Genomic DNA, 13,751 nt, shown 5'->3' on the forward strand with positions numbered 1-13,751 from the left:
CAAAGTTTGAACGATTGATGAAGGCAAGAAGGGTGATAGTAGGGTTTTTAATGCATAATTAGGGTTTTAAACACATGATAGGGTTTCTAGTGTTGTATATGCCTAATAGTAGAATATGATTCACAGTAACGTAAAGTTAATATTTTAAGATGTTCAAGATTGAGAATGAGCGTTTGAGGTAATTAAATAATTATGGAACATTTTAACGGTTTTTATCATGCAATATGTTATTAAACTGAGCATTTTTTAAATGCATGTTATCAAATAATTATGCTGTGAGCCTAATGATCTCAACAAACATTTATAATCACATTGAGATTGATATTTATTTATGTTGGAGCATTTTTGGGGACAAGAATTCGCTACCACAATAGTCGCTTTCGTGGTTAAGCTGAGATGAGGGAACCCCAATAGGATAATAGCGCGTATGCAAAACAATGAAGACGTCAGAGAACATGACCTTGACCGGAGCCGAAGGTATTCTAATACTTTTGGAGTGAAGTGGAGATGGAGAGATCATCTATTGTTCTTAAGAGAACAAAGGGTAGAAACTATCAAAGGGAGAGGCCCTGAGAGACCTTCTTCGTGTTTATAAGAGGAAGAGTTCGAGGTTCCCATCTTGGGCCTTGTGGCATTGTCCCTCTTATTTATACAAGTTGATTTGATTGGTGGAGGGGTCCACATTTTCTTGATCTGCGAGTCGAGACTCGCAAGGTGCTTAGGTTGCGGTTGCGAGCCGTGTTGTGTCGTCAGTACGGAGCATGTCACCCTGACGCAGGATGGCTCTAGGTATGGTGACAAGATGGATGTTCAGAGCTTGTTGATGGCGTGTCACTCCTATAAGATCTGTTGCAGTGCTCTGTATTGACGACACATCACAACTTGTAGATATAGGCTCAAGATTGGTGTGCAGAGTGGGTCCTCGTAGTCGAGAGGCAACTCGGGACCCTCTTTTGCGAAGTGGTTAGGGTCAATTGTGAGTGGCTTGCAGAGGGGCCGTAGGCGACCTGCAAGGTGCAACATGGGCCTTTGGGCCATATTTTGTGCAAATAAAAGCCTTTTCATCGGATTGACTTGAGAGGCTAGTAATTCCCCTTAACAGGCCTCGGTGGGATTTTTCACGTCCTAACAATCTATTAATTTCTTACTTAAAAAATAAAATTATAATTTTACAAGGGCTTCATAAAAAATATAGACAAAATTCATATGAAATTGAAAGAAAAGATTAATTGAATACAAAAAGCTCACTATAAGAAGTTTTTTCTTTTTTTTTTTGTTTTAATTCCACTATAAGAAGATTTAAGATAACCTTTTTGATCCTAGATATCAATTTGATACACGTCTAAATCTTAAGGATCGTTTAATAATTTTTCCTTCATACATTAAATTAAGTTCACGTATAAGAAAACTATATGGATTGTATTGAAGGTTGGCTATGAAATATGTTATGAGGTATATAGTTGGTGTATAATTGTTTATTGAACAAGTCAAGCCTAATGGCAACAACGAATGTGATCCTAACCCTCCATCATGAGTTTGAGATTATTTACTTAACAATCCGGTCGTTGAAAGTCTAGGAGCCAACCCGACCCGAACACCAACTTAGAACCACATATCTCTCTGTGCAACCCATCAGAAGAAGGATGAAGGTAAGGGTTTTTCATTAGTAGCTAGTTAGATATGAATAATGTAAAGCAGATTACTCCTCAACACACTTTGAATAATAATACAATCAACTTGACCAAAATCTGCACAAACCCACAAGTTTTTCATGTTGCTACAGATTCAAAGAATATGCAAATTGCATACCTAATGTATATCTCATGTTCAACATATTCACATTTTTTCTACTCTGAAGAAACTCCTGCTATAATAGAAAGGGAGATAGATGCATCAGAAATTATTGGTCTTTTCCAACACCAAGGATCCACTGTGCAAGATGTGTCAAGTATGGCTCTGCTTGGGAACTACTGCTCAATATTGGTCCCAAGCTCTGAAGCTCAGCATTAAACTCCCTCTCGAATTTGCTGCAATAAGTGTGAATGAGAGACAGAGACAGAGACAGAGAGGTAGACAGACAAAGGTTTGCGTAAATCGCATTACTTACAGAATGGAATCAGTGACCGCAGCATTTCTGCTAGTTAATTTAACTGCCCTTGATGGACTTTTTGAATTCCCAACTGAACCATCAGACAATTCATCTAGCTTGGGAATGTCAATGGAAGATGATATCAACCACTGTGTTGCTGCTGCATATTGTAGGCACAGTGATTTTAGCCTCTCCACCTTCTGCATTTGAAAATCTAGCTAGTAAAATAAATCTCAAAGACAACCCATAAAAATTGGCATAAAAAGTAAAATTTGTCTTCCTCATTTAATAGTATTCTTAAGTGGTGGTGCCCAAATATCATTCGATTACTTCCTTCTTTTAAATGAAACAGATTTGATCCCAACTTACAACTTTATGTCCTTATCAAAGTAAATTAGTATATCTCAAGTCAAAGACGTGCTATTTATAATAAGACAAAAGCAAATTAAGATTTTTAAACAGCTTTAATTTTGAATAACATACAACATGATTTCATCTACCTCCAAAATTCTTTGACTTTGATATGTGGTCTTTGGGGAATGTGTACCAAAGCAGAAGCCCATCCTTCGCAAGTTTTCTTGGGCCCAGCAGGCTGATTGGAACTTCCTAACATTTTTAACTTGTTCATTTGTTTTCACTCTTCAATCAGTAGATTGTTTTATCCAACATCTTTCTATTTCTTTACTTATCATAATTAGTCATATAGTGTTTAAAGACCATCCTAGTAGTTAATCCAAAAGGTAACTGGACTAGCACTCGGGGATTGCTGATGAAAACAGTACTAACCTTCAGCAGCTCAGGCAAAAGAAGCAAACATTCTCTGAGACACTTATCAAGGAAAAAATCATGATGCTGGACAACCTGTTTCAGAAAAGAGTATTACAGATATACATACACACGGAGCTCTCACACACACCATAACTGACCATCCCTGGTTCTATTTGTCTAAAAGAACTATGTGCATACAAATTTTGCACATAGTGTACATGTCAAGGACATTCAAGTCCTATAGAATTCTCTTTTGACGGGGAAGAAACATGTAAGTAAATGAAGATGATACCTCATCTATACTTTTTGCAGTCTGAAGTCTGTTATGCATTATGTGCCAATTGGGTTCGAGAACCTAAGAACAAGGAGTAATATATATCAAGGACAATGCTGGTACACTTAACTTTCATCAGAATTCTATGGAAAAACAAAATTTGGATATAAAAAGTAACTTAAAAACCAAAATGAATTCATATATGGTCAGAATGTATGTTCTATTCAAACCCCTCCTAGGTCAATAGGAAAACATTAGAACCTTGGACCCTCTCACCCAACCAGATGCCTCCACCAGCATGATAAGACAGTTTTAGCAGGTCAGAAAATGATTATGTAGATTTACATTCCATTACCTGCTAACAAAAAGTTGCCAGAGCATGCAACATTCGAAGTCTAAAAGTGGGGGAGAGAGAGAAGAAGAAGAAGATAAGGAAATCAAGATAAAACGACCATCAGAACTCGTCACCTGACCTGACCCATCAAACAGGCAGGTCAACAGGAAAATATTTCATCAGAACCCATCACCCGACCATATGTCTCCAACAGCATGCTAAGACAGTTTTGGCATGTCAGAGAAGATAATGTAGATTTCCATTTTATTACCTGATAATAGAAATTGCAAGAGCAGGCAACATTTGAGGTCTAAAAGCAGGGAAAGCACAGAGAGACAGGAAAAATGCCTGACCCCACCTATAGAAGAAGAAAATAAACGAAGAATGACTAAACCTATGTTACAAGCAGGGCCAAGTCCAAGTATCAGATTCAATGGATTCCTAAAGAATTATCCACTATTTTGATGGGTCCAGTAGCATGCCACTCAATGTAATGTTGTTTACACACAGGTACTATCTTTTAACAAGAAACATGCCAATAAAAGTGAAAGGCATATACAAACAAGCATTAGCAACATAGCAATGTCTTGACAAAGAGTTTAAAACAAATATTTCCAAAGAGGTTGAGGTAAGACTGGCCTCAAATGTTAGATAATGCAGAAGGCTATTAATAAATTTGAGCATGCTACGACACAGCAGTGATGATCTGGAGATTGCAGTTCCTCGCATGTTAAGGGCACGAACTCCCTGCAAATTTTCATTGTGATCGACTTAGAAAAGCACAAAGAGGCATGTAATATCAAAGAATACAAGAAAATTCTTTTATTCATACTTGATGCACTTGCCACGCCCCACAAAGCTGGCGGTCAACATGTTTACAGCGAAAAAGAAAGCGGAAAATTAATTGATACTTTCTTAGGGCTTTTCTTGATATAACTATAGACAATGGCCATTGCACCTGAAAGTGAAGCAAATACACATATTAGAAATTTATGCTCTCACCATGGCATAGAGTGGCGTCATCCGGAGATGTGGACCTCTGAATAAGAAGAGTAGACAAAGGAAAACATTTGGCCAAAACTACAGTAGATAAAGAAACTACAACAGTCTATCTACCACATTACATTAGAAAAGAGGGCCTAACACAACTAAAAGAAAAGAAAGGATGGAACTTATGGTAAGCATATCTTCTTTGAGAGTTTCAGGTTCACCAAATTGTAAACCAATTCTTATGTGTATGTTAAATATATTGGCCTTTGATAGACCATATAAGGCTGTTTCTGACAAATACTACAAACTTTAAATACAAAGGAAAATCACAAAAAGGAGGAAGTTTAAAAAAAATCCCTGAAGAACAAACCTTGTAGCTCAAAGAAAATGTTTCAAGGCCAGTAATGTTCATTGGCTCCTCCAGATCATTACCTTCAGCAACTGTCCTAATAACTTCAGGATCTTTTAGTGTGCCCAATCTTTTAAGCAATGATGATCTTTCCTGAAAACAAAAAGGTGAAATTAGAAATAATGCAAACTCAACTCCGCAAAACTTCATAGAAGCATAGACAGTGGCTTACCACACAACATGTTAAGTCCTCATGACAAGGATCTGCAGCAGCTGCTGTGGTACGCAAAGCAAGGTCTAGCAGGGACTATTTTGTCAAAAGAAAAATAAAAATGTATATTTAAGTTTTCCCCAGCTCTGATTATATATAATTATCCAGATTGCTAAGATCAAACCTGCAGCTTCTCCACAGAAATGTCATCAAGCTTTTTCGTGAGTTCATCTCGAGCTATATCCATAAAATGAACCAAGAAATCACCCTGAAATATCATCACATTAAATCATTAAAGGACACAGAGAGAGAGAGAGAGAGAGATTCTCCCATGCGTAATATGACATGGTGTTGGGATAGTGAAAGGACTTGTGTAGCCAACCCCAATCAGTTGGGAGTAAGGCTTAGTTAAATCAAGTAGCTAGCATACTCAGTTTGGTAGACCCACATTACATATAAGTAACTGATTTGAATTCTACAGATACCTGATCGAGAAGAAGATAGTGCTTTATCGAACGCAACTTTCCGATTAGATCATACTACAATAATTAAAGAATAATTTGTCATCAGAAGATCTAGAACGAAGGTAGATGAATTCCCATACAGACAAACATATGAGCAAAACCAGAAGACACAAGTATCATAAGCAAGGCAATTATTTAGTGATGGCAACTGAACCTTACCTTTTCTTTAATGAGATTTAAGAGCTCGCTACTCGCAAAATCATAAGCAGCTTTTATACACTCAAGATAATGATGGTTCGATCCAAAGCTCATTAATTTTGAATTTTCTGATACAGGGACCTATAATAAGAATCTGGTCAAAGGCATGTACCAAAACAACCATATGGAAGACCAGAAGGTTCTTTTTTTCTTTTTCTTTAAACAAAAACAGGTAGTCCTAGGGGCATAATCATAACAAAAAACCTGAACAGTATGCCCACATTCTCTCATGACATTCAGATATTTTCCTGTGGTCAAAATTGTTCCAGCAATATTCGCGAGGAAGCTAGGAATCCCGTCCTTGAGGCTGTACCGCTGTCTCCAATACTTAGCATCATAATCCTGAGTGAGGCTCTCCTGTAAAAAAAAAATAATTATTAGCATCTAAAGAGAGATTTTATGAAATCATTAATGTAAATAAAGGCAACATACCTTTTGAAGAGATTTGTTCTCTGCTATGAAAAATTCACCATAAGGATCATCAATCACTCCTTCATAGACCCACCTAGAAGGTTGTTTGATTTCCATTTCAGAAAGAAATGAATTAGGCCAAATCATAAAATTACAATGCACGAAACAACAGTATAGAATGCTAAAAGCTGCAAATTCCTGCAGAAATAAAAATATCTAAAATGCCCTGGTCATTGAATACGTGACAACTAAATTCCACTAAATCAAAACACATAATTCAAATTAACTTTTGACATAATATCTCAAACTTTAAAGTTTGAACTTTGAATTCATGAAGCATGACCAAGAACAAAGGCCTTGGATATGACACCAAAGATACACACTAAGATGACCAAGAACAAAGGCATTGAAAAAATAGGACACAACACTTGCATCATTGTGTCTGTGTTTTCGTGTTTTTCTGATTACCTGATGATAATTTTATAAGTGAAGGCAGGAAATAAAAAGAATACAGATAGAACCTGCTTAACAGGATAAGTATAATAAAAAATTTAGGGACCCTTTTTCCCTTAAGTATAAAGGGGGAGCTGGGGCGCATATATCCTAGGTTCAATACTTGAAAGGAAAGGGGAAAAAAAGTTCGGACTTTTCCTTTTATAATGAATATTTATGCAAAAGCGTTAAGGAATAAACCATTGATTTATAAAAGGACAGTCCATGGAGGTAATGAAACTAACAAGGTACCCAGGCAAAAATATAAACAGCATATGCGTGTGTGGCGGGTGGGTTGTTTGTGTGTACGCCCGTGTATGTGTGATCAATTAAGCTAATATTTAGGGTCCATATATTGTAGAAATAGAGGTTGTTAAAAGCAAATAAGGGATGGCCTTATGGATGCTAACATCTAAAGACAAATCTCAATAGCGACTTGCAAACTATACCTTTCCAATATGCCAAGATATGCATTGCTTGCGCATTGCGCCATCTTTTCAAGCAATGACCTCACTGCACTATCACCAGCCATGGCCTTAGCCTGAATATGGGAAAAGCAATGTTGAGAACTAAGAAAACATATAATCCCTTCATGCCATGATAATAGTCAACATTTCTATTTTGGGATGACCCAATATTCTTGCCCCTTGTCAAAGTAAAAGAAGATTTATGTTTCTTTTTGCCAAAAAAGCCTTAGTCATCCATTAGTTACATGAGATGTGTTGTATTTTATGCACATGTAAGTGCAGAAGTAGGGGCAAGATTAGAATTAATGATAAGTAACTGAGATAACTTTTAATGTATCTTTCCTAGAATGCATCTTTTCAAAGTGGACAACGTTCATGAGAGAGAGGGTAAACGTTAAACAAGTTAGTAAGTTTAACTGCAGAGAAGAAAACCACATAAAGAGCAAGTTTATTATTGAACAAAAACAAGAGTAACTTGGATTAAGTTTTTACCTGGCTCTGCAACAGGTTAAGAACTGCAGAACCTGCAAAATTATTAGCTGAAGCCTTCTGTATCACAGTTGACAATGCTTGCATAGACGCCATCATGGGCTGCAACACGTGGTGAAACCCTTCAGTGAACATCCTAGAAATGGCTATACAGATCTAAGACAAAATCAAACCTGACAGTAAAACCACAATCCTTGTATGGAAAGTCTTCCAAGTTGAAACTGGTGCTCAAGCTGTGCCACCATGGCCTGGTAATCCTGATAAGAAATTGTGGAGTGTCATTTAATGAAGGTGAGTCATTTCTAAATAGCATAAACAAAAAAGGACATTTAACTGAAACAGCATGGTCCTTTAAAATAATATGGAATTGCATGAAGCTGATCCAGTGATGTATGACTCTTTTCAACAGGGTGGAGTATTAACAAGAAAAATTAAAAGTATACATACTTAATATTTTAACTAAACCATAGGGAAATTTCCGAGGGTGCGGTGCATAGGACCGAGGTTTACTCTGTAGGGGTGGGTCCGAAGGACTCTGCCTTGGAGAGGTTTTCCCGACATCAAAAAAAAAATATATATTTTAACTAAACCGTTGGTTGAAAAGGAACAAAATTAACAAACACAAAAAGAAAAAATAAGAATAAAAAATGTCAGATGAACTCTTCTACACACTGGTTTTATGTATAAGACAGCTAAAGACATGCATATCATTTTTAACAGCATATCAAAGCATTACTATTTTTGCTTGTAAACATTCTTTACCCTTTTTTTCTAGTTGGAATCAGTAATAAAAGAACTTGTCATTAGGCCTGGGTATCGGTCAAAACGGTCCGGTTAAGGACCTTATCGGTTATTAACCGATAATTTTCAGTTAAACGGTTTATTAACCGATACCGAACCAATAAGAATTTTAACCGATAATTTCGGTTAAAACGGTACACGGTTAAACGGTCCGGTTAAACCGGTTAACCGATTTAACCGACAGCTTTATATTGATTTATTTTGTTGGGCCAAAAACCAAAAATGAGTTTTTTTTACTTTTGAGAGCCCAAATACTTTTTGTTGGGCTAAAATAACTTATTAAAAATGAGTTGTTTTAGGGACCAAATACTTTTTGTTGGGACCCAAATATTTGTTTTTTGGGCTAAAAATTGAAGCTTTTTTATATTGATCCACTTCAACTTTTTTGTTTTTTTTTTATATTATAAAATACATTTTTCCAAAGCAAATGGACTAATTAACATAATGAATGCTAATTAGACTAGCAAAACTAGTTAATGAAAAATGCTTTTACCAAAGGCAAAGAAATCCCATCAAATGCCATCACTTAAAAAAAAAAACATCAAACCTACCCAAACCCAAATTAAAATAAAATTCATTAATGAATAATAAACAAAGTATTAACTAATTAAAGTCACTTAGCAAAAGGAAAATAAGTCATGGGCAACACCATTACACAAATTCGGAAACCTGTGTCACTTGTGAGAATTTGGAAACCTCTCTAAAAGACTAAACGACGCCGTTTTGGGACTAGAATTAAAAAAAAAAAAATTCCGGTTTCTTATCGGTTAAATCGGTTAACCGATAAGAACCGCTTAACCGGACCGGACCGGACCGGACCGAATTCCGGTATACTTTTTTTAACCTATAAGGATATCGGCATATCGGCTACGGTTTATATCGGTTCGGTCGAAGCCGGTAGACAGCCGGTTAAACGGTAACGGTTAATTTGCCCACCCCTACTTGTCATGGCAATACCAATTTGTAATCCCAAATCTTTTCTTTTCTTTTTTCATCGAGGTTAAATTTGTGCAGAAGATGAAGAACACAAAGTGAAATGAGTAAGAGGGACTAGAATCTTAAAAAACTGCTATAGTCAGCTGAACTCTCAATTATTAAACCAACTTTCCTCAACAGGCTTCAACACAACTTAAACACAGCAAGCTTAATACTGTATTGCATCCAGAAGACACAAAAAATGTTGGTGGATCCACAAGACATCCAAAATACATAGCCTTGGGACACGTTTGGTTTGCAGAATAGACCCTTAGAATGAAATGACTATTTCTATGGAATAGTCATTCCTTTATTTGGTAGGGACCTATTCTTAAGAATAGTTGTTCCCACGTAGTTATTCCGTGGGAATAACTATTCCCTTGTGAAGAGGAATACATTTTCCTCTAAACAAATACAAGGTTTTCCAAAAAAAAAAAAAAAAAAAACCATTATTAAAAATTTCTTTCAAAAAAATAAAAAAAAACAGACAAACAAACAGAAAACTCGATGAATCTGTGGGTGGCCAACCAACCCAATATGTGGCTGGCCACCCACAAGGCCCTCTAGGCACAGATCCAACGGGTTTTCTGTTTTTTTCTTTTCTTTTCTTTTTTTTAAATAAAAAATATGAGTTTTGGAAAAAATACGAAATCATATGAATTTTTTAGTAACTTTGGTTCAATTCCAGTTATGAAATATATGTACTAAGGAATAGGAATAACTATTACATTCCACCCTCCTTCATTCCAAGTAATAAGTATTCTTTTTCCTAATGGAATACCCATTTCACGAACCAAACGAGGCCTTGGTCTTCAAAGGGATAAATGATGGTGTTCACAGTTGGACATATTAATAAAACCTTTTGTTTTTTATTGAGGCTCATTAAGAACATTATACACCATAGAAACAAATACTTAGGCTACGTTTGGTAGAATCGTGATTCCTTAGGAATAGGGTTGGGTATTACTAGGAATACACGAAACTGGAATAGAATGACCATTTTTTCCCCAGAGCTCCTCGAGGTATATGCCTAGTAGCCTCAACCCCCAGGGGTGGCAAAACAACAGCCGGTACCATCAGGGATGGTCACAGCCACCCCAAATGCACTATGGAGGTGGTCGCAACCACTCTCGATCGAACTAGGGGGTGGTCATGGCCACCCTTGGCACTTTTGGTTGGGGTGGCCAACCACCCCATCCATGGAAACGTTTTCCTTTTTATTTTTTTAAGTAAAAAATAAATAAAAAAGTTCAACAAGAAAAAGATGGACCAGAAGATCCTCAAGAACATAATAATCATTTTTGTGCGCAAAAGCACATCAATTTTAAGGATATAAGGGTTTCATCAGCAGCTACAATTATCCTAAAAATCAAGAAGTTCTGACCCAACCATTCTCATTAATTCAAGAATTCCCAAATAATAGAATATATATATTGTAAGCTTTCATTTTATGAAAACATCTCCAAATAATCAAGTAGGAAACATATTTTTCCACAGATCCCAACCAAAGGAATTTAGGAACCCCAGTGGCTTAATTTTCAGACAGCATGTCTTAACTGACCAGCTAACCTAATAGGGTATCGTGGGCTTGAAAGCTACAAACCAAAACATTCCAAAGCCACAGTAAGTCAGTAACAGCAAAGTCAGATTAATAGACATTTCCTAGTATTTACTTCAATTACCAATAAATATACTTGAGATGTATTTTTGACACATCAGAACCATATTATCCAACTGCACAGTAGCAAGATGCAAAATTGTATTGAGAGGAAGGTAAATATACTCATGACCCTTCGAACCTTGGTTAGAATCCTGCAGGAGCAATGGAGGTTAACACCTCTGTTTTATTCTTCTTTTTACCAAGTAAAGCTTTGTCATATATATATATATGTAACTTTGTTTTATAAATTGAATCCATTAAGTTGTATTTTAGATTCTGTTAATTTCTGAATTGGAAGATCTAATAGATAAAAATCAGCATTCAGAGCAGGGCCAAACTTGGCTCTTTAAAGCTATAATAATTCAATAGCAAACAAATAGACGCCAACAACAGTTGGCATGTCAGTAACAAATTAAATTATATAAACAGGCATCAACAATAAAGCAACATAAAATTATGACATGACTTACAACACAAAGAAACTACCAGAAGGAGTGCCCTGAGTGCAGCAGCAAAGGCATGATTAACTAGGCCATTCTTGAACTGGGACCTCGACTCAACAAACTGGTTAATCATAAGAAAGCTCTCACACAAGGGGAAAATCTTTTTGGCCAATTCCTGCAATAATATGTGCTGGTCAGTTCAAACAATTTTAAAACACTATCACTCAAATCAGACATTAAAAAAACATTCTGATAACACCATAATATGCATTATCAAATTCTTTAGTTTTTTAAAGAAGTCAATAGGCTCCAGTGTACCCTTTCAGGTATCAAATACTTTATCAGCTGGGTCATTTCTTTTCTCAAGCACTTTATCAATTTTTATGGATTCTATAAACTTCAATAAATAAATTGATTAAAAAGACTTCAAAGGCACCAAGCATGATTAAAACATAATGCAAGTCGCACTAATCTATGAGAAGGGAACTTTGGTATACTTCTGAAGCGACAATACATTACACTATTACAGAGCCTGAAGTCCAACTCAAACTAATACAATAAAACCTTGCTTGTTAAGGGATTTCACGGCAACTCTGCTCGGTTTGACTTATTCAGTTTTTCAATCACCACTCCAACCCAACAATCAATGTTATCAAGTCATGCTTCTTTTCATAATAAAAGCTATTAAAAATTAAAAAAAAACTACAAAAATTGTTTTAACAAAGAAGTCTAATGAGAAAAATTGTTGTTGCAACCAGATTAGAAAACCAACTAATTCATACCTGAAGTGCTAAATCCATAGATGGATCAACCAGGAAGATAACATGATCCTCCTTTCCACGAACTCTTTTGATTGAGATGTATCGTCCTTCAATTCCAACCATAGCGGAAAGGAGATCATCAATAACAATAAGCTCCTACATGTCAAGGGAACAAACAAAGAAACTGAAATCCATATATGATTCGTAACCATGTTACCAGATAATGAAACTCAAAAATACCAATACCATCGCAACTGTCTAAAACAGAAAGCATTCAAAATGCAATGGTCCGCTTGTCTGTTCCAAATATTTTCCACCAATTCCTCCTACCCTTGTCAGACTCCAACCTTACAAAGACAGCTTAATACAGATAACTTCCTTTAAATGTTCCTTTAAACTCTTCACCAATTGTTGGTATTGAATTTTTCATTTCATACTTGCGACACAAAAGATCCTTTATATATATATATATATATATATATATATATATATATATATATATATAAAAGAAACTTTACAGAATAAACGCAAAGAAGTGGGCGCAACATCAATGCGCATCAATGCACATTATCTTAGGAGGCTAAAAACATACCTGAACCGCAGCATCGAAGCAACCTATGGCCTTGTCCAGTCCAGCGCCACTTAGACACATACAAAATCATATAAATATAATCAAAATCTTTCTTTTCTTTAATAACTATCGTAACTTTACGCATCATATATATAATTAATACTAACTTTACCATGTAAATTAGATCATAGCAGTAGTAGAAATGGTAATAATAATAATAGCAACAGAATTAACAAAAAGACAATTAAGCAAATCTCAAATGCCACCTCCTCCTCCACGAGAATGGGATGGACTACGGCGCAAGTGTAAGTAAGCAATGAGGAAAACCAAACCCAATAAATACAACATCCATACCTAAAGGATTCCACTGAGAAACCCTTTGCTTCTGCGAACCGAGACATCGCCTTAGTTTCCTATACAGCTCAAAACCAAATCTTCAGCGCTCCAAATCCACCGTTTGGTAGCCAAGAAAAACTACAAAAAGAAAATCAAAACAAATTGAGAGAGAGAGGACCTGGTGGAATCGGCCAGTGAGGAAGGGCCGCTCGACGTTCCAGCGAGGGGTGGAGGGGGAAGACGTCGTCGTTAAGTCCATTTGAAGGAAGGCCCTAATTGATCTGAATAGCAAGCAGTGACAAGAGTGTGATTTCACAGAATTGGAGAAGAAACAGAAAAAGTGGCAAAATCTGCTTTTTTTGAAATGTGAGCAGCGGACTCTTCATTTCGGTTTTGTACGCTTCTTTCATTTTGTTGGGTCGAAATGAACTCGACCCGGAAATACTTACTCTAAGGTCCAGACAAAATTGGTTACGATGATTGGCTTAAATTACAAATTACTCAACGTGGTATAATAAATAATTTATAGATCTTTGTAGTTGGCCTAAATAATAAATCACTCCCTGTGATATAAAAAATAATTTATAGATCTTCATGGTCGGCCAAAA

The 13,751-nt window shown here is 36.1% G+C and overlaps 1 protein-coding gene across 1 annotated transcript; it reads right to left on the minus strand.

Annotated features, from left to right (window-relative positions):
- Positions 1 to 1,685: 1,685 nt before the first annotated feature.
- On the minus strand, positions 1,686 to 13,527 carry LOC132172637 (Spc97 / Spc98 family of spindle pole body (SBP) component). Its single transcript, XM_059584172.2, has 21 exons — positions 13,322 to 13,527; positions 13,162 to 13,220; positions 12,829 to 12,877; positions 12,258 to 12,392; positions 11,519 to 11,650; positions 7,770 to 7,853; positions 7,600 to 7,698; positions 7,090 to 7,181; positions 6,170 to 6,242; positions 5,942 to 6,094; positions 5,699 to 5,818; positions 5,501 to 5,554; positions 5,200 to 5,283; positions 5,037 to 5,111; positions 4,826 to 4,957; positions 4,298 to 4,423; positions 4,105 to 4,212; positions 3,150 to 3,212; positions 2,876 to 2,950; positions 2,108 to 2,289; positions 1,686 to 2,027 (listed from the first exon to the last, which is right to left on the minus strand). Exons 1-21 carry the CDS (start codon positions 13,400 to 13,402, stop codon positions 1,901 to 1,903), a joined length of 2,103 nt encoding a protein of 700 aa, XP_059440155.1. The 5' UTR covers positions 13,403 to 13,527; the 3' UTR covers positions 1,686 to 1,900.
- Positions 13,528 to 13,751: the final 224 nt, after the last annotated feature.

The sequence above is a fragment of the Corylus avellana genome, chromosome 1 (assembly GCF_965113065.1).
Source record: "Corylus avellana chromosome 1, dhCorAvel1.hap1.2, whole genome shotgun sequence".
In the NCBI taxonomy this organism is placed as follows: domain Eukaryota; kingdom Viridiplantae; phylum Streptophyta; class Magnoliopsida; order Fagales; family Betulaceae; genus Corylus; species Corylus avellana.